At 47.8% G+C, this 19563-nt stretch overlaps 1 protein-coding gene across 1 annotated transcript; it reads left to right on the top strand.

The window, feature by feature from the left end:
* The first annotated feature begins 546 nt into the window (after positions 1–546).
* On the top strand, positions 547–19352 carry LOC133457960 (4-trimethylaminobutyraldehyde dehydrogenase). Its single transcript, XM_061737361.1, has 12 exons — positions 547–766; positions 964–1123; positions 2204–2349; positions 7099–7228; positions 7361–7495; positions 12189–12385; positions 12460–12600; positions 12685–12873; positions 13048–13135; positions 13409–13550; positions 17686–17798; positions 18302–19352. Exons 2-12 carry the CDS (start codon positions 982–984, stop codon positions 18394–18396), a joined length of 1518 nt encoding a protein of 505 aa, XP_061593345.1. The 5' UTR covers positions 547–766; positions 964–981; the 3' UTR covers positions 18397–19352.
* The last annotated feature ends 211 nt before the right edge of the window (positions 19353–19563 follow it).

Here is a 19563-nt window from a genome sequence, read left to right as displayed (position 1 = left end):
TGACGTATGCGCACTTAATAGTACGTCCGAATTAATGCACACTACTGATATTTACTCAAAAGTGTGCCAAATTTAAGCATACTTTTTAGTACATACTATTTAATATGTGATTTCGGACGCACCCATTATATAAAAAAATAAAAATCCATGTCCCTTTAGGGGCTCCGTAGTTTCCCAAGTATATTAGTGCGTGTGTGAATTAATAAATGAGACGTAAAACGTAAATTTCTTTGTAGAAAGACGCTTTATGAAAATAAGTCCATTTACTACTCGTATTAGATTAGTTTACAGCGCAGTCTTGAACATCCAATATGGCGGCGACGTTGACGTATCGCAGCAGCTCCATGGGAGGAGGAGGAGACATGTCTATGGTTGTCTCTGTAATACACAAACTAAACATATAGGCCACTAGTCACAATATAAGTACATGAAACACTTAGTTATCCAGCTAATGGAAAATGACTGGTGTACTGGTATATTTTATCGTAGGCTATGTCAAATGTATATTGACAATCCATTTGTCCCTCTCTTATATCCCTTCTTCGTCCTTTTTTCCCTATCTCCCTTTTCACCCTCAACCGGCCAAAGTCCGAGTCCGGCTGACAATGGCGCTTTTTCGCAATTTTACTCCAGAACACGTCACTGGATCGGCAGATTGTGGCCCGTTTATCTCTCCATAGGACGGTCCTGCTCGGTCCTGCTCGGCCCAGCCCGAAACGTGGCGTGAAATCAGAAGTGTACGGGATTTGGCACCTTGTTTCCGGAGGTATTAATCGTGCATCTTTACATCTTTTGTTCGTTTTCTTCCACTGTGTGTAAAAGAAAGAAAAGAGTGTGTGCTCATTTCCGTGGTGTTGAGCCACGTCTCCCCGCTAGTTCCCTTCATAACCGGTCGGAGTACGCAGCGCTATTGATAGGGGATCATTTTCACACATTTTATCAAATGTTCCACTTTTGCTGCAGGCAACATTTTGAGTGAAAATGTCGACGTCCCTTCTCGACACGACCCCCGGCCCTTCGACGGGGACTGCGGTGGTCAGAGGTCCGCTGAACTTCTGGGGGGGGAACCGAGTGAAACCCAGACAAGAGCAAGGGGCCGAGCCGGTGTTTGAGCCCGCAACTGGTAAACTCCTAAACTTCTATTATTTATTTATATATATATATTTATATATATATATATATATATATATATATATATATATATATATATATATATATATACACACATGATATAGTCTCCTGGACAACATGATGGTACACGGTAAAATAATTACAAGTGATTCATGTTTTCCACTTCTTCTTGGAATTTGAGCTGAATATCTGTAATAGATGGTAAGTGTAATGTTCTTATTCTTCTATGAATAAAACATCAATTTGAACTTCATACTAGCTTCAGCTAGTTGTTTATTCAAGGACTGTCACGCCGTCTAAACACACTGTTCTGCATAACTTCCTGTATCAACATACACTCTAAAGTGAGGTTATACTGCCACCTATGGGTAGTACCTTTGTTAGCACCTATCATTACAGTAAGCAATACTTTTCTCTTTTTTCTTTTTTACTTTGTCTACATATATATTAATGGTTAAAACCATGTTGATAAAAACCTATGGCATATATAAATTAATTTTTTATATATTTAATATAGCACGGTGGCTTAGTGGTTAGCACTGTTGCCTCGCAGCAAGAAGGTCCCCGGTTCAACTCCCAGGCCCAGCAGGGGCCTTTCTGTGTGGAGTTTGCATGTTCTCCCCGTGCTTGCATGGTTTTCCTCCGGGTACGCCGGTTTCCTCCAACAGTCCAAAAACATGCATGCTAGGTTAATTGGTGATTCTAAATTGCCCGTAAGTGTGAGTGTGCATGGTTGTTGGTGTATATGTGGTCCTGCGATGGACTGGTGACCTGTCCAGGGTGTAACCCCGGCCTGTAATGAGCTGGGATAGACTCCAGCAGACCCCCGTGACCCTGAAAAGGATAAAGCGTATAGATAATGGATGGATGGATATCATATATAGTTTAATATATCATATACATTTATTTTATTAATATATATTTATATATATATATATTTATATATATATATAAGGTAAGCAATACTCTTAAGACACTCACGGTACATTAGTTAGTTAATTTAACATGCAATTTAACTTGTTCTCTGCAGTTGTTGTACACCTGTCAGTGTACTGGTTGTTCTTGTGTACAGGCCGAGTCTTGTGTCAGACGGTTCCCTGCGGAGCTGAAGAGGTGGATGAAGCCATACAGAGTGCTCACACTGCTTACCTAAAATGGAGCAAAATGGCTGGCATGGAAAGAGCTCGCGTAATGCTCGAGGCCGCGCGCATTATCAGGGTGAGAAGTTCAGACAAGTCACGTTTCCATTACCCCTTGATTTGTGCACAACTTTGTAACAGAAAACGCCTATAATTTGAAACAACTACCACATTTCTGTGTGTGTGAGTGTGTGAGTGTGTGAGTGAGTGAGTGAGAGAGAGAGAGAGAGAGAGAGAGAGAGAGAGAGAGAGAGAAAAGGTGAAACTCAGACCTGGGGCATCACTCAAAGAGTGTGTGGATTTCAACGTGAATCCGTGCGTGGAATTCTTGGATACACAAAAAAACAAATTCAGATGTTAGAAACTGTGAACGCCCGAATCCAAATTGTGAATGTTCACGATCACCACTCTCATTAGTATAACAACGCAAACATCGACTTTATTTAAACATATTTAAAATATGAAGCATCACGATCTGATCCCTCCGTGGCAGAAATAAAGACAAGTTATGCAAACGTGAGAAATGAAGAGCAAAGTTGCTGTAACTCGGAGTGTTGCAGCCGCCGGAGGAGAAACCAGTCCGGGTCCCGGTCCAGGAGGAGAGACCGGTCCAGGTCCAGGAGAAGAGACCGGTCTAGGTCCAGGTCCAGGAGGAGAGACCGGTCCATTTCCAGGTCCAGGAGGAGAGACCGGTCCAGGTCCAGGAGGAGAGACCGGTCCAGGTCCAGGAGAAGAGACCGGTCTAGGTCCAGGTCCAGGAGGAGAGACCGGTCCAGGTCCAGGTCCAGGAGGAGAGACCGGTCCAGGTCCAGGTCCAGGAGGAGAGACCGGTCCAGGTCCAGGTCCAGGAGGAGAGACCGGTCCAGGTCCAGGAGGAGAGACCGGTCCAGGTCCAGGTCCAGGAGGAGAGACCGGTCCAGGTCCAGGTCCCGGTCCAGGAGGAGAGACAGGTCCAGGTCCAGGAGGAGAGACCGGTCCAGGTCCAGGTCCAGGAGGAGAGACCGGTCCAGGTCCAGGTCCCGGTCCAGGAGGAGAGACAGGTCCAGGTCCAGGAGGAGAGACCGGTCCAGGTCCAGGAGGAGAGACCGGTCCAGGTCCAGGTCCAGGTCCAGGAGGAGAGAGTGGTCCAGGTCCAGGTCCGGGAGGAGAGACCGGTCCGGTTCCCGGGAGGAGAGACCGGTCCAGGTCCAGGTCCAGGTCCCGGTCCATCACCGGAGAAACACTTTCTGGACCTGCAGCTCCTGCAGCTGACTAATATCAGATTCTGAAAGTTGCCCAAACATTCAATAACAACTTTATTCATCATTGCTGGTGGGTGGAGAAGTCCTGCCTCAGGTGGAGGAGTTCAAGTATCTCGGGATCTTGTTCACGAGTGAGGGAACAATGGAGCGTGAGACTGACAGGCGGATCGGTGCAGCGTCCGCAGTAATGCGGTCGATGTACTGGACCGTCGTGGTAAAGAGGGAGCTGAGTCGAAAGGCGAAGCTCTCGATTTACCGGTCAATCTACGCCCCTACCCTCACCTATGGTCATGAACTTTGGGTAGTGACCGAAAGGACAAGATCGCGGATACAAGCGGCCGAGATGAGTTTCCTCCGCAGGGTGGCTGGACGCTCCCTTAGAGATAGGGTGAGGAGTTCGGTCACCCGGGAGGAGCTCGGAGTCGAGCCGCTACTCCTCCACATTGAGAGGAGTCAGCTGAGGTGGCTTGGGCATCTGTACCGGATGCCTCCTGGACGCCTCCCTAGGGAGGTGTTCCAGGCATGTCCCACCGGGAGGAGACCCCGGGGAAGACCCAGGACACGCTGGAGAGACTATGTCTCTCGGCTGGCCTGGGAACGCCTCGGACTCCCCCCGGAAGAGCTGGAGGAAGTGTCTGGGGTGAGGGAAGTCTGGGCATCCCTGCTGAGGCTGCTGCCCCCGCGACCCGGTAACGGATGAAGCGGGAGAAGATGAGTGAGTGAGTGAGTGAGTCACATCAGTTCGTACCAACCAACCTTTCCATGACATCTTAGTTTTATTTTTAAAAGACAACTTTACAGAACTGGTTCTTTGCTGCAAAATGTATTTTAATGTTTTTATGTCCAGACACAGTTATGGGATGTTTTAGGATCTGGCTTTTATCTCGAGTACTCGTCCCATACGGTCGTCATGGTGACAGAGAAATGTCCGATCCGTCAGCGGCTCCCAGTGAAAAGATCATGTTGGTCTGAACCGGAGCAGCTGGTCCAGTTCAGGACAGAGATCCAGAAGATCCTCTTGGTACCTAAACCAGCTGATGGTCCGGTCTTAGTCCTGGACCAGCAGATCCAGACTAAACCAGCTGATGGTCCAGTCTTAGTCCTGGACCAGCAGGTCCAGACTAAACCAGCTGATGGTCCAGTCTTAGTCCTGGACCAGCAGATCCAGACTAAACCAGCTGATGGTCCAGTCTTAGTCCTGGACCAGCAGGTCCAGACTAAACCAGCTGATGGTCCAGTCTTAGTCCTGGACCAGCAGGTCCAGACTAAACCAGCTGATGGTCCAGTCTTAGTCCTGGACCAGCAGATCCAGACTAAACCAGCTGATGGTCCAGTCTTAGTCCTGGACCAGCAGGTCCAGACTAAACCAGCTGATGGTCCAGTCTTAGTCCTGGACCAGCAGGTCCAGACTAAACCAGCTGATGGTCCAGTCTTAGTCCTGGACCAGCAGGTCCAGACTAAACCAGCTGATGGTCCAGTCTTAGTCCTGGATCAGCAGGTCCAGACTAAACCAGCTGATGGTCCAGTCTTAGTCCTGGACCAGCAGATCCAGACTAAACCAGCTGATGGTCCAGTCTTAGTCCTGGATCAGCAGGTCCAGACTAAACCAGCTGATGGTCCAGTCTTAGTCCTGGACCAGCAGATCCAGACTAAACCAGCTGATGGTCCAGTCTTAGTCCTGGACCAGCAGATCCAGACTAAACCAGCTGATGGTCCAGTCTTAGTCCTGGACCAGCAGATCCAGACTAAACCAGCTGATGGTCCAGTCTTAGTCCTTGACCAGCAGATCCAGACTAAACCAGCTGATGGTCCAGTCTTAGTCCTGGACCAGCAGATCCAGACTAAACCAGCTGATGGTCCAGTCTTGATCCTGGACCAGCAGATCCAGACTAAACCAGCTGATGGTCCAGTCTTGATCCTGGACCAGCAGATCCAGACTAAACCAGCTGATGGTCCAGTCTTAGTCCTGGACCAGCAGGTCCAGACTAAACCAGCTGATGGTCCAGTCTTAGTCCTGGACTAGCAGGTCCAGACTAAACCAGCTGATGGTCCAGTCTTAGTCCTGGACCAGCAGATCCAGACTAAACCAGCTGATGGTCCAGTCTTAGTCCTGGACCAGCAGATCCAGACTAAACCAGCTGATGGTCCAGTCTTAGTCCTGAACCAGCAGATCCAGACTAAACCAGCTGATGGTCCAGTCTTAGTCCTGGACCAGCAGGTCCAGACTAAACCAGCTGATGGTCCAGTCTTAGTCCTGGACTAGCAGGTCCAGACTAAACCAGCTGATGGTCCAGTCTTAGTTCTGGACCAGCAGGTCCAGACTAAACCAGCTGATGGTCCAGTCTTGATCCTGGACCAGCAGGTCCAGACTAAACCAGCTGATGGTCCAGTCTTAGTCCTGGACCAGCAGGTCGGTGTGATCTGATCATCAGCAGGTTCCTCTAACGGAGCCAAAGCTCCATCAGGATTTGCTGTTTCCATCGTTGAGCTCCTTTAGTTGTTTGTTCAGATCATGTGGTTGATTGTGAGATTGTTGCAGCTCCACTCTTGTGTAAATTATCTGGTGATGTGGGGACTGTCGTGTCCTTCACGTGGTCCTGAACTTATTGTTGACGTCACGTTTCCTCATGTTCTGCACTTCACTGCATCACCAGTGAGTGTTGCCAATGGACAAAACCTCAGAAAAGTGCGTACGCCAGCTGTTTAGGACTGTTTCTGTAGCCTTTTTACAGCATGGCTTATAACATTACTTGTTTTATATTTTATTTCTTACACTGTAAGCACCATAAAATTGTTTCCACAGGATAACAGATTTAATATAGTATAATGAATCCCAATATTAAATATGAAATCATGACTTGTCAATAACTACAATGTCAATATGATATACATTTTAAGTTTTAACAGACATATACATCTATGGATTGACATTTTAAACATCTAATGATTATATGTTTTAAATATTTTATTCCTCGGCCACTTTACTCAGTGAAGTTTACCGTCTTTTTATCATTTTTCAGAATGTCTGGGTTGTTCCAGATGGGTGTGCGATCATATGGAGAAAGTGATACTTTGATTATTTTAAGGAAGTCTCACCAGGCTGTCAGACAGGAGCTAATGTTGATACTTTTAAGACATTTATGATGCTTGTTATTTTGACTAATCATAGCAAAACAGCCATGTGAGTGATTTTTAATTTATTCATTTTTTTCTAGTGAGTGGCCTTTTGCACCATTTTAAGATATACAGTGACATTTTGATACGTATGAGTCCAGTGACTTAAACCATGAAGAAGGAGTTTTGAGGGGTATCATTGAGAAAAATATTATTTTATTTTTAGTAAAACCATCACTTTAATGGTGGCAATTCACCCCATGAATGAAATGGGCAGAGAACTCCAGCGGGTGGGATCATTTTCTATTATCTTTGAGAGCTTAACATAATTTAGTTTTGTTAGCTCTGACAGCTCTGATGATTATGCCTAAATATCGGATAGGTAGGAGGAGTTGAAATGAACCCCCAAAAAATAAATGTATTACTCCAATGTATTAACCAAGTTTACTATTTTTTTCTTATTCTTAAAACAGGAAAGAAGGGAGAAGATTGCAACACTAGAAGTAATTAACAATGGCAAGTCCATCACTGAAGCTCTAGTGGACATTGATATAGCCTGGCAGTGTATTGAATATTATGCTGGCATGGCGGGTACACTTGCAGGTGGGTCCACCAACACCTTTTGTTCTGTAAATTTCCAAAGTACACAACCATACTGTAGCTTGGAGGTGTGATGAACGATGTTGTTGTTGTTGTTGTTGTTTTTAATAAATATTTTGATGTCATTCACTGCAGGTCAGCACATCAAACTACCTGGTGGAGCATTTGCTTACACCAGGCGAGAGCCCCTTGGTGTGTGTGTTGGAATTGGTGCATGGAACTACCCTTTCCAGATTGCATCATGGAAGTCTGCACCCGCCCTAGCATGTGGTTAGTATGTACTGTAGTAGAGTTGCCATCAACTGCTTTAAAATTCAAAATAGTATATTTCACAACATATCTGCTGTCTACACCTTAAAGATAAGGGCCGGGTTTCCCAGATCCGACCTCTCTTAAGGATTTAAGAGAGGTTCAAAGAAAGTTTCAACTAAGAAGGGACCCTAAGATACGGGTGGTCCCAGATGACTTCTTAACACCGTTCTCAGGACCGCTCTTTAGTTTTGCTCTTTTAGAAGCTCTTTGGAGGAGCTGTCCACCACCGCGGTTCTGAAACCAAATCAATCGATGCCAGGCAAATCGATCACCGATCACTATCAGCGCATTTTCACACGCAGCACTACTCCCTAACGCACTAATTCCCTGCTGCCTGTGCGTTATGTGTGTTATAATGAAAAACTAAGATGATAAATATACTTTAATGACCCTTTTTCATGATGAAAACAAGACTGGAACTAAATAAGAAGTAGTCTTGGTAAGAGAACAATGAGGAAATGTATTGTTTTTATTAAATGTGAAAGATGGACGGAAGGACAAAACGATCAGCATATAGGACCACATTGTGCCCTCGTGACAAGTAAAACAGAATCCTTCACCTCAAAAAAATATTCTGAAGTTTATTTAGCTGCTTGACCTTTTTCACTATTAAGCAGAATCTTGCATTCATCAACGTTATATTTGCGGGTGTTTGGAGACACGCAGCGCTGCTCCTCAACACCAATCACCCGGGGGATCCCATCCATGGCGGGGAATCCTTGGTGGACCTGGCGGATCTCCACCCTTGTGGTGGCATCTTGATGTGTGCTCGGGCATGGCGCCGGAGGATCGGTGTCACGGCTGCCACCCTCCGTGACACCGACGACTTGCTGAGTCCGGTGCCGTCCCCCACCACCTCCAGGAAGCTCCCCACCGTCCCCCACCACCTCCAGGAAGCTCCCCACTGTCCCCCACCACCTCCAGGAAGCTCCCCACTGTCCCCCACCACCTCCAGGAAGCTCCCCACCGTCCCCCACCACCTCCAGGAAGCTCCCCACTGTCCCCCAACACCTCCAGGAAGCTCCCCACTGTCCCCCACCACCTCCAGGATGCTCCCCACTGTCCTCCAGGAAGCTCCCCACTGTCCTCCAGGAAGCTCCCCACTGTCCCCCACCACCTCCAGGAAGCTCCCCACTGTCCCCCACCACCTCCAGGAAGCTCCCCACTGTCCCCCACCACCTCCAGGAAGCTCAGTCCCCCACCACCTCCAGGAAGCTCAGTCCCCCACCACCTCCAGGAAGCTCTCCACTGTCCCCCACCACCTCCAGGAAGCTCCCCACTGTCCCCCACCACCTCCAGGAAGCTCCCCACTGTCCCCCACCACCTCCAGGAAGCTCCCCACCGTCCCCCACCACCTCCAGGAAGCTCCCCACCGTCCCCCACCACCTCCAGGAAGCTCCCCACCGTCCCCCACCACCTCCAGGAAGCTCCCCACTGTCCCCCACCACCTCCAGGAAGCTCCCCACCGTCCCCCACCACCTCCAGGAAGCTCCCCACCGTCCCCCACCACCTCCAGGAAGCTCCCCACTGTCCCCCACCACCTCCAGGAAGCTCCCCACTGTCCTCCAGGAAGCTCCCCACTGTCCTCCAGGAAGCTCCCCACTGTCCTCCAGGAAGCTCCCCACTGTCCCCCACCACCTCCAGGAAGCTCAGTCCCCCACCACCTCCAGGAAGCTCAGTCCCCCACCACCTCCAGGAAGCTCCCCACTGTCCCCCACCACCTCCAGGAAGCTCCCCACTGTCCCCCACCACCTCCAGGAAGCTCCCCACTGTCCCCCACCATCTCCAGGAAGCTCCCCACCGTCCCCCACCACCTCCAGGAAGCTCCCCACTGTCCCCCACCATCTCCAGGAAGCTCCCCACCGTCCCCCACCACCTCCAGGAAGCTCCCCACCGTCCCCCACCACCTCTAGGAAGCTCCCCACCGTCCCCCACCACCTCCAGGAAGCTCCCCACTGTCCCCCACCATCTCCAGGAAGCTCCCCACCGTCCCCCACCACCTCCAGGAAGCTCCCCACCGTCCCCCACCACCTCCAGGAAGCTCCCCACTGTCCCCCACCACCTCCAGGAAACTCCCCACTGTCCCCCACCACCTCCAGGAAGCTCCCCACCGTCCCCCACCACCTCTAGGAAGCTCCCCACCGTCCCCCACCACCTCCAGGAAGCTCCCCACCGTCCCCCACCACCTCCAGGAAGCTCCCCACCGTCCCCCACCACCTCCAGGAAGCTCCCCACCGTCCCCCACCACCTCCAGGAAGCTCCCCACCGTCCCCCACCACCTCCAGAAAGCTCCCCACCGTCCCCCACCACCTCCAGGAAGCTCCCCACCGTCCCCCACCACCTCCAGGAAGCTCCCCACCGTCCCCCACCACCTCCAGGAAGCTCCCCACCGTCCCCCACCACCTCCAGGAAGCTCCCCACCGTCCCCCACCACCTCCAGGAAGCTCCCCACCGTCCCCCACCACCTCCAGGAAGCTCCCCACCGTCCCCCACCACCTCCAGGAAGCTCCCCACCGTCCCCCACCACCTCCAGGAAGCTCCCCACCGTCCCCCACCACCTCCAGGAAGCTCCCCACCGTCCCCCACCACCTCCAGGAAGCTCCCCACCGTCCCCCACCACCTCCAGGAAGCTCCCCACCGTCCCCCACCACCTCCAGGAAGCTCCCCACCGTCCCCCACCACCTCCAGGAAGCTCCCCACCGTCCCCCACCACCTCCAGGAAGCTCCCCACCGTCCCCCACCACCTCCAAGAAGCTCCCCACTGTCCCCCACCACCTCCAGGAAGCTCAGTCCCCCACCACCTCCAGGAAGCTCCCCACTGTCCCCCACCACCTCCAGGAAGCTCCCCACCGTCCCCCACCACCTCCAGGAAGCTCCCCACTGTCCCCCACCACCTCCAGGAAGCTCCCCACCGTCCCCCAACATCTCCAGGAAGCTCCCCACTGCGTAATAACGCAGTGCAGCCAGCAATGTTGTGCATGAACGAGTTCAAATAAACGCGTTCATTGAACACGTTAATTTCTGTGAGAACTTTGAACTGAACGCAACATATTTGCAAGTAAAGAACTTGAACGTGAACTTGTTCATTCTGCAGATCATGAACTGGAATTTGAACTGTTCAGATTATGTGAGTTTCAGCTTCACTGCTTAGGTCCAATTATTACGAAATAATCTTTCTCATTTCACCAGCGGGCGGCGCGCACATTTAAAATACTGGACGAGCCCGTTGCAGTCTTTATGAATGAAGCCTGATTTATGGTTCCGTGTTAAATCGACGCCGTAGCCTACGGCGTAGGGTCTGCGTTGGTGTAACGCGGAACCATAAATCAGCCTTGACAGGTGAAAAGAGACGTTGCGGATGCAGCGTCAGCGAGCCGTCAGATGATGATCCACTTATCATTATCTGCGGGAATTTTACACATCGTCTCCCAAAGAGTCCGACGGTAGAAATCTAACCTTTCTGTGCAAATTATGTCCACCTGCGCTGAGAAAACAAGTCTGAACATCTGCCTCGTCAACATCTAATATGAAAACGTCGTGTGGAGTTAAAGCATCCGTCCAGTGGGAGAAAATATCTGCAAGTTTTTGACAATCAAACTAATTCATCAGCAAAGAGCAAGAAGACCCAACAGCCCCAAACGACCCCAGTCCCACTGCTGCACCTTCAGGGATCTGATTTCCCAGCAATAGGGAGACACATTGATAATGGACTACAATGTAGGATATGTACAGCCTCTGAGTAAAGTTGAAAAGCCACCAGGACAATACATGATAGTTTACAGCAGGGTCTCCAACCCTGGTCCTCAGGACCCCCATCCTGCATGTTTTAGATGTTTCCTTGCATCATCACACCTGATTCTAATTAATGGTCGTCATCAGCTTGTCATCCAGGTCTGCACAAGTCTGTTAATGACAGTCATTTTTATCAGGGTTCTGAGGGGAAATATCTAAAACATGCAGGACAGGGGGTCCTGAGGACCAGGGATGGAGACCACTTTGATGTGCCCTGATGCATTTTTGAGTGTGGTACATTATCTCATATGTTCACGCAGATGTGGGATGTTTGCAGACAAATTATGATAAATGATAGTCATGATGATCGTTTTATTTGTGCGTAATGCATAAAACATATACAGGAACACACTTGTTATTCCTTATTTTTCTTTTTTTCTCCCTTTGCTGTCACCAATGAATGCTAAACAATATAAATCTAAAGTATAAAATAGATCAAAATTTGTGCGGGTGCATTGTTTTAATATCTCATTGCTTGGTGTGATATTGATTTGCCTGACGCGTCTGGATCTGTGAGTCTTTGTTCACTAAGAAGGTAAAGGTAACTGTAAAGACTGGGTCAGCAGCATCTTTCATTTCCTTCTTAATGAAAGAGATTCTTAAGCTAAGAGCGACTCTGGGAAACGCGATTTTTCTTTCACAGGCTCCTTGAGAAGGTTTGAAAGAAGTCTTTTGCTGTTAAGAGCTACTTAACTGATCTGGGAAACCGGGCCAAGGTAGGTAAGACAAGAGTAAAGAGAAGCAGGACTGTCAGGAATCCTCTTTTTATACAATTATTTCTGCTTGTTCACAATGTCATGTATCAGGACAGGAATCACAACGCTGACTGCATTTTTGTGGTATATTTTTGTTTTTTTAGGTAATGCTATGGTGTTCAAGCCCTCTCCCATGACACCTGTGACTGCCGTCATCTTAGCAGAAATCTACAAAGAGGCAGGAGTACCTGATGGTCTCTTCTGCGTAGTTCAAGGTGGGGCAGAGACTGGCTCCTTGCTCTGTTATCATCCAAAGGTTGCTAAAGTCTCTTTTACTGGCAGTGTTCCCACAGGCAAAAAGGTAATTCAAATGTTACAATATGTTTGACCAGTACACTGATAAAGTCAAATTACTGCACCCGTCTTTGATTTCAGGTCATGGAAATGTCTGCAAAAGGTGTGAAACAGGTGACTTTGGAGCTTGGAGGGAAGTCCCCCCTCATTATCTTCAATGACTGTGATTTGGAGAACGCGGTGAAAGGGGCACTCATGGCAAACTTCCTCACACAGGGGCAGGTGAGACCAATGCATTTCATAATTCACTGTTTTAAGATGACCCTGAGAAACTCTTGTGGGATTAAAGGGCTGTCTGAAACACAGGTTTGCTGCAATGGGACCAGAGTATTTGTGCAAAGAGCTATCATGCCACAGTTCCTGCAGGAAGTTGTCAAAAGGACCAAGGCCATCCTTGTGGGTGACCCATTGCTTGAAAGCACCCGAATGGGAGCGCTCATCAGCAAGCCCCACCTAGAGAAAGTGCTGGGATTCATCAGTCAAGCCAAGAAAGAGGTGTGTTGATTGTTATGAGATCAGAGGATTTTTCTCCTGCATGAGAGTTGTTTATGAATAATAAAACAAGTATTTTAACCAAACACAAAACAATTAGAGTATGCGGGTGAACTTAATTTTTGTTATTCCGCTCTCCTTTTTTTGACTGTATTTTTTTTCTATTCCTTTCCTCAGGGTGCTACAGTTCTTTGTGGAGGAGAGTCTTTCATCCCAAGTAACTCCCAGTTGAAGGAGGGGTATTTCATGTCACCCTGTGTACTAGGTATGACAAAAAGACTTGCACTGTTTCTAAAAAAAATGACTTAAGTGTTCAGTGAATTACTTTTGTTGTTTTTATTTATATATATATATATATATATATATATATATATATATATATATATATATATATATATATATATGTTTTTTGCTTTATATTTGTTTTATCATGCGCATTATAATGCGGTGAGCCTTATGGTTCACAAAATACGGTGTGTGTGTGTGTATGTGTTTATAACTTGAGCTATTTCTCAGTTTAAATACACTCCATTCACAGACAACTGCAGAGATGACATGACCTGTGTGAAGGAGGAGATTTTTGGCCCCGTCATGTGTGTCCTGCCTTTTGACACAGAGGAAGAAGTGATAGCGAGGGCTAACAACACCACCTTTGGACTGGCCTCAGGGGTCTTTACCAGGTTAGAAAAGACAACTTCACTGACAAATGTTGGTTATGTCTTGCTCTTAACGATAAGGTTTTGCTTTCTGCTGGGTTGACCATTTCAATATTCGGGTCAAAGACGTATAAGGCCTCATTTGGGGCGACCGTAATTTATCTCAAAATTAATAGATTTCCATAACAAAATGTATATTTTAATAAGTATCAGTAATTAAATTAACTTTTCAAGAAAGATAGACACATGTTTCCTTTCATTTTTTAAAAAACATTTTTTTTTTTTTTTTTCCTTCCTCATTTTTTTTATCCCGTTTTTTTTTTTCCCATTTTTACCACCCCGTGCTTCTACCTAAGTGACAGTCCTGGGCATTGCCATCCTCTACCAACCAGAAAAAACCATTAAAAACCATTTTTAAATACATTCTATCCATAATGGCAGGGTCACCCTCTTACTTACTCTAAAATTCATAAAACTGATTTAAAATGTGTACAAGGTGTATCCACTTATGCATGCTATACCAATAATTCATATTTGAACCAAAACTGATAGACATTCAATTTTGAATTTGATACAGAATTGCCATTTGTTGGTTACCCCACATGACAGGTGGTCACCCCACATGATGCTTTCAAGTTTAATCAAATATAACAGGCTAACAGTTAGCTATATGATCTAAGCTAGCTACTTCTCACCACATATCACTAACAAATTTACCTTCAAAATATAGATTTGCAAATAAAACGAATTATTTACAGTTTTAGGGTGGTCACCCCACATGATATCAAAATGTGACGTATACACTGCAGCAGTTAGAAAGAGGATTTATTTGTAAAGGAGAGAGAGACTACTGACCTGCAGGTTGTCTCTCTGGGACCCTCATGGAGTAACTGGCTGATGCAACATCCTCTTTGAGATGATTGTCAATATAAAAGTCCCTCAATTGTATTTTTTTCATGGTCACCCCAGATGATAATTCAGACAATGAACATATTCGGACAAGATTAGTTTGTGTATTATGATTGAAATGTGTGTACAAATGTTCCATAACTTTGTCAATAAATCTAAAACAAGTTTGAAAGTTTGCCCAATAGGGCAAGCATTATTTTTAAATTGTTTTAATGTGGTTTAAAACCAGTTGTCCAAACAGAAGTCAAGGCCGGACGGTCACCCCACATGATGTTTTCACACTTCAGATGGCAGAAAATGACCAATAACCAACATGTTTAAATAAAATAAGAGTGGGCACATGTAGAAGGAACATATTAGACATACATGTTATATTTTTTATTCATTTTTATGTTTATTATTAGGTAAAAAGTTCCATCGGACAGAAAAAGTAAGCGTCACGTCTTTGACCCATTTCCTGATTGCTGATGAAATCATAAAATGTTTTGTCTTAGTCTTATCCATCCATCCATTTTCTACCGCTTATCAGTTACCGGGTCCCGGTGGCAGCAGTCTGAGCAGATATCCAGACTTCCTTCACCCCAGACACTTCCTCCAGCTCTTCCTCCAGCCCTTCCTCCAGCTCTTCCTCCAGCTCTTCCTCCAGCTCTTCCTCCAGCTCTTCCTTCCTCCAGCTCTTCCTCCAGCTCTTCCTTCCTCCAGCTCTTCCTCCATCTCTTCCGAGGGGAGTCCGAGGCGAGTCCGAGGCGTTCCCAGGACACGCTGGAGAGACATAGTCTCTCCAGTGTGTCCTGGGTCTTCCCCGTGGTCTCCTCCCGGAGGGACATGCCTGGAACACCTCCCTAGGGAGGAGGGACATGCCTGGAACACCTCCCTAGGGAGGAGGGACATGCCTGGAACACCTCCGTAGGGAGGATCCAGGAGGATCCGGTACAGATGCCCAAGCCACCTCAGCTGACTCCTCTCAATGTGAAGGAGTAGCGGCTCGACTCCGAGCTCCTCCCGGGTGATCGAACTCCTCACCCTATCTCTAAGGGAGCGTCCAGCCACCCTGCGGAGGAAACTCATCTCTAAGGGAGCGTCCAGCCACCCTGCGGAGGAAACTCATCTTGGCCTCTTATATCCGCGATCTTGTCCTTTCGGTCACTACCCAAAAGTTCATTCGTGGGAGGCGACCACGAGAGGGACGAAAACCGCATTGTTCCTCCTGAATCCGAGGCTCAACTATCGGCCGTAATCTCCTCTCCAGTACCTTGGCGTAGACTTTCCCAGGGAGGCTGAGAAGTGTGATCCCCCTGTAGTTGGAACACACTCTCCGGTCCCCCTTTTTAAAAAGAGGGACCACCACCCCGGTTTGCCACTCCAGTGGTACTGTCCCCTTCCTCCATGCAATGTCGCAGAGGCGTGTCAACCAAGACAGCCCTACGACATCCAGAGACTTGAGGTACTCGGGGCGAATCTCATCCACCCCCGGTGCCACTGAGGAGCTTATGAACCACCTCAGTGACCTCAGCTTGGGTGATGGATGAGCACGTCCCCGAGTCCATACTCTCTGCTTCCTCAGTGGAAGGCATGTCAGTCGGATTGAGGAGATCCTCGAAGTATTCCTCCCACCGTCCGACATTGTCCAAATTCGAGGTCAACCTGCGCTGCTGTTAAACGGTGTTGGCAGAGTACTGCTTCCCGTGTCTGAGGCGCCGGATGGTTTGCCAGAATTTCTGCCTCCAGGACTGCCCGAGCTGCGTCTTGCTTGGCCTGCCGGTACCTATCTACTGTGTCAGGAATCTCACAGGCCAACATGGCCTGGTAGGACTCCTTCTTCAGCCTAATGGTATCCTTCCGGTGTCCACCACCGGGTTCTAGGATTGCCGCCATGACAGGCACTAGAGACTTTGCGTCCACAACTTCGAGCCGCCGCGTTGACAATGGAGGCAGAGAACGTCAATGTCCCCAGCCTCCCTCGGAATTTGTGAGAAGTTCTCTCGGAGATGAGAGTTGAAAACATCCCTGACAGAGGGCTCAGCCAGACGTTCCCAACAGACCCTCACAATCCGTTTGGGTCTGCCCGGTCTGTCCAACCTCCTCCTCCGCCAGCGCATCCAACTCACCACCAGGTGGTGATCAATTGACAGCTCAGCCCCTCTCTTCACCCGAGTGTCCAAGACATGCGCCCGAAGGTCAGATGAATCGACAACAAAGTCGATCATTGACCTCCGGTCTAGGGTGTCCTGGTGCCACGTGCACTGATGGACACCCTTATGTTTGAACATGGTGTTCGTTATGGACAAACCGTGACTAGCACAGAAGTCCAACAACAAAACACCGTTCGGGTTCAGATCGGGGAGGCCGTTCCTCCCAATCACGCCTCTCCAGGTATCACTGTCATTGCCCACGTGAGTGTTGAATTCCCCTAGTAGAACAATGGAGTCCCCAGTTGGAGCACTATCCAGTACTCCTCCCAGGGACCCCAAGAAGGCCGGGTACTCCGCACTGCTGTTCGGCCCGTAGGCACAAACAACAGTGAGAGACCTTTTCCCGACCCGAAGGCGCAGGGAAGCGACCCTCTCGTTCACCGGGGTGAACTCCAACACATGGCGACTGAGCTGAGGGGCTATAACCAAGCCCACACCAGCCCGCCGCCTCTCACCCTTGGCAACTCCAGAGTAGTGGAGGGTCAAGCCCCTTTCAAGGAGCTGGTTCCAGAGCCCAAGCTATGTGTTGAGGTGAGCCCGACTATCTCTAGCCGGTATCTCTCAACCTCACGCACAAGCTCCGGCTCATTCCCCCCCAGCGAGGTGACATTCCATGTCCCCACTTGTTTTGGTCCGGGGATTGGGTCGTCGAGGCACCCCGCCACGACTGCTACCCAGTCCCCATTGCACCGGCCTCTCACGGTCCTTCCTGCGGGTGGTGGGCCTACAGGAAGGCTGGCCCACGTTGCTGTTTGGGGCTGAGCCCGACCGGGTACCATGAGCAAAGACCCGGCCACCAGGCGCTCGCCTTAGAGCCCCAACCCCAGGTCAATCCGGGCGACGTAATGGTCCCTGATTTCTTCCTTTTCATGATTAGCTTTTGAACCGCTCTTAGTCTGGCCTAGGACCCAGGACCTGCTTGTCATAGGAGACCCTACCAGCCCCCGACAACATAGCTCCTAGGATCCTTCGGGCAACACAAACCCTCCAGAACCCTGTAAAGAGAGAGAGAGAGACAGATAGAGAGACTCTTTTAAAATCTATTCTCCTGCCCGTAGGGACATATCTCGTGCACATCGTGTGGCTGAGAACCTGGAGGCAGGAACCTGCTACATTAACAACTACAACATTGGCGGTGTAGAAGTGCCATTTGGAGGATACAAGATGTCAGGTAGGATGTTGTAGATCATATAGGGGAGTTTTTACCTGCCATTGTTTATGTAATAACTGCTCGGGGGTCATGTTCTGGGTATGGGTCTCTGGAAAGCGTCTAGAGACAACTCTGTTGTATTAGACGCTATATAAATAAAATTGAAAATTGAATATCATGTATCAGGAGATAAGAGTGGAAACGTGTGAGCTTTCACCAAGCATTACAGCATTTTTGCAATCTAAGGACATCCCTTTCCCCAGTTTCCTCCAGATCAACAACAAGTCTCTGACCCCTGGATGATTTATTTAGTTGGTGCTGAAAAATAAAGCTTCTACCTAGTTGTTCCTGTGGGACACAGACAGCTGTGCTGGCTTCAGTGTCCCCATTGTTTTGTGGAGCTTGTAATATTATCGCAGCTGGAGAAGCTAGCTTAGTGGGAGATATGTATGATGGCTTGGTATCAGCAAATTAATGTTTTTTTATTTGTGGTATGACCAGTTTCTTTTTTGGGATTTCTGCAGGGTTTGGCAGAGAGAACGGCCAAGTGACAATTGAGTACTATTCCCAGCTGAAGACTGTGATTGTGGAAATGGGCGACGTACAAGATTATTTCTAACTCACCAAGGTTGCACTTGCATATCAGAATCAAAATCCATTCATTTATGTGCCAGGCATGAGATTAGGGCTGCAACTAACGACTATTTTAATAGTCGACTAGTCACCGACTATTGAAACGATAAGTCGACTAATCAGATAATTAGTAATTTTTTTTAAATTTAGTATGAGGTTGCTTTAATTATTTGACAAATGATAATAAACGAAAGAAAGATGGGTTCTAGAATGTTTTCTTCATCCTGCTCCCGCTGAATTTATGACCATTACCATCCGCTCCCTCAACGTGTGTGTTACACTCCCGCTGGCTTCCGTTTTTATATCCACTCCCGCCCGCTCTTGCAAAACTCTGAGAATTCATGCCCGCACAATGATAGAGATGCATTTATTTAGTATCTTCCCTCGTCCCGCAAGAGAAATGTCCAGACAAATCTATCTGATTTAATGTTAACATTATCATTGTGGAGCTGATGGATAATTGATAGTTCATAGGTCCCTGACTGAAAGTTAGATGCAAATCCATCATTGTCATCATCGCATAAGCTTTTTCGCCTTTCATGGATGCATCCATCCATCCATCCATCCATCCATCCATCCATCATCTATACCCGCTTTATCCTCAGCAGGGTCACGGGGGTCTGCTGGAGTCTATCCCAGCTAATATTCAGGCGAGAGGAGGGGTACAACCTGGACAGGTCGCCAGTCCATCGCAGGCCTTTCACGCACGCATCAACTATGTGATTGATGTTATAGCAACGAGAGTGGCTCAAATAACACTAATAAATAACATGAAATAAACAAAGTTAACAAATGAAACAAAAATAGGCTTAATATCTTACCAAGGCGAGATGTGAAAATACAGTACAATAAAGGTGTTTTGTTATGTGGTCTTACATTTTTGATCAACTGATGAACAGCTCATTTCAGTTCAATTGTTTTCAATAAATTGCCTGCTCCAAATTTTAAGTCTCTTTCTCTAATTTCTTCTTTTTGCATTTTGAAACTGTACTTACAATCTTCTTAAGATCCAGCAGTGAAAAATGCTAATTCTTGCAATTTCTTAAACGATCTTAAGATTTTGATCAAGCGAGTCTGTATGTATATGTGAGTGTATATATATAAAAAAGGTTCAGTAATACAAATACATAATAAAATACAACAACTGAGGTAG

Source organism: Cololabis saira, chromosome 13 (assembly GCF_033807715.1).
Source record: "Cololabis saira isolate AMF1-May2022 chromosome 13, fColSai1.1, whole genome shotgun sequence".
Classification (NCBI taxonomy): domain Eukaryota; kingdom Metazoa; phylum Chordata; class Actinopteri; order Beloniformes; family Belonidae; genus Cololabis; species Cololabis saira.
This window is presented reverse-complemented; position numbering and strand designations above follow the sequence as displayed.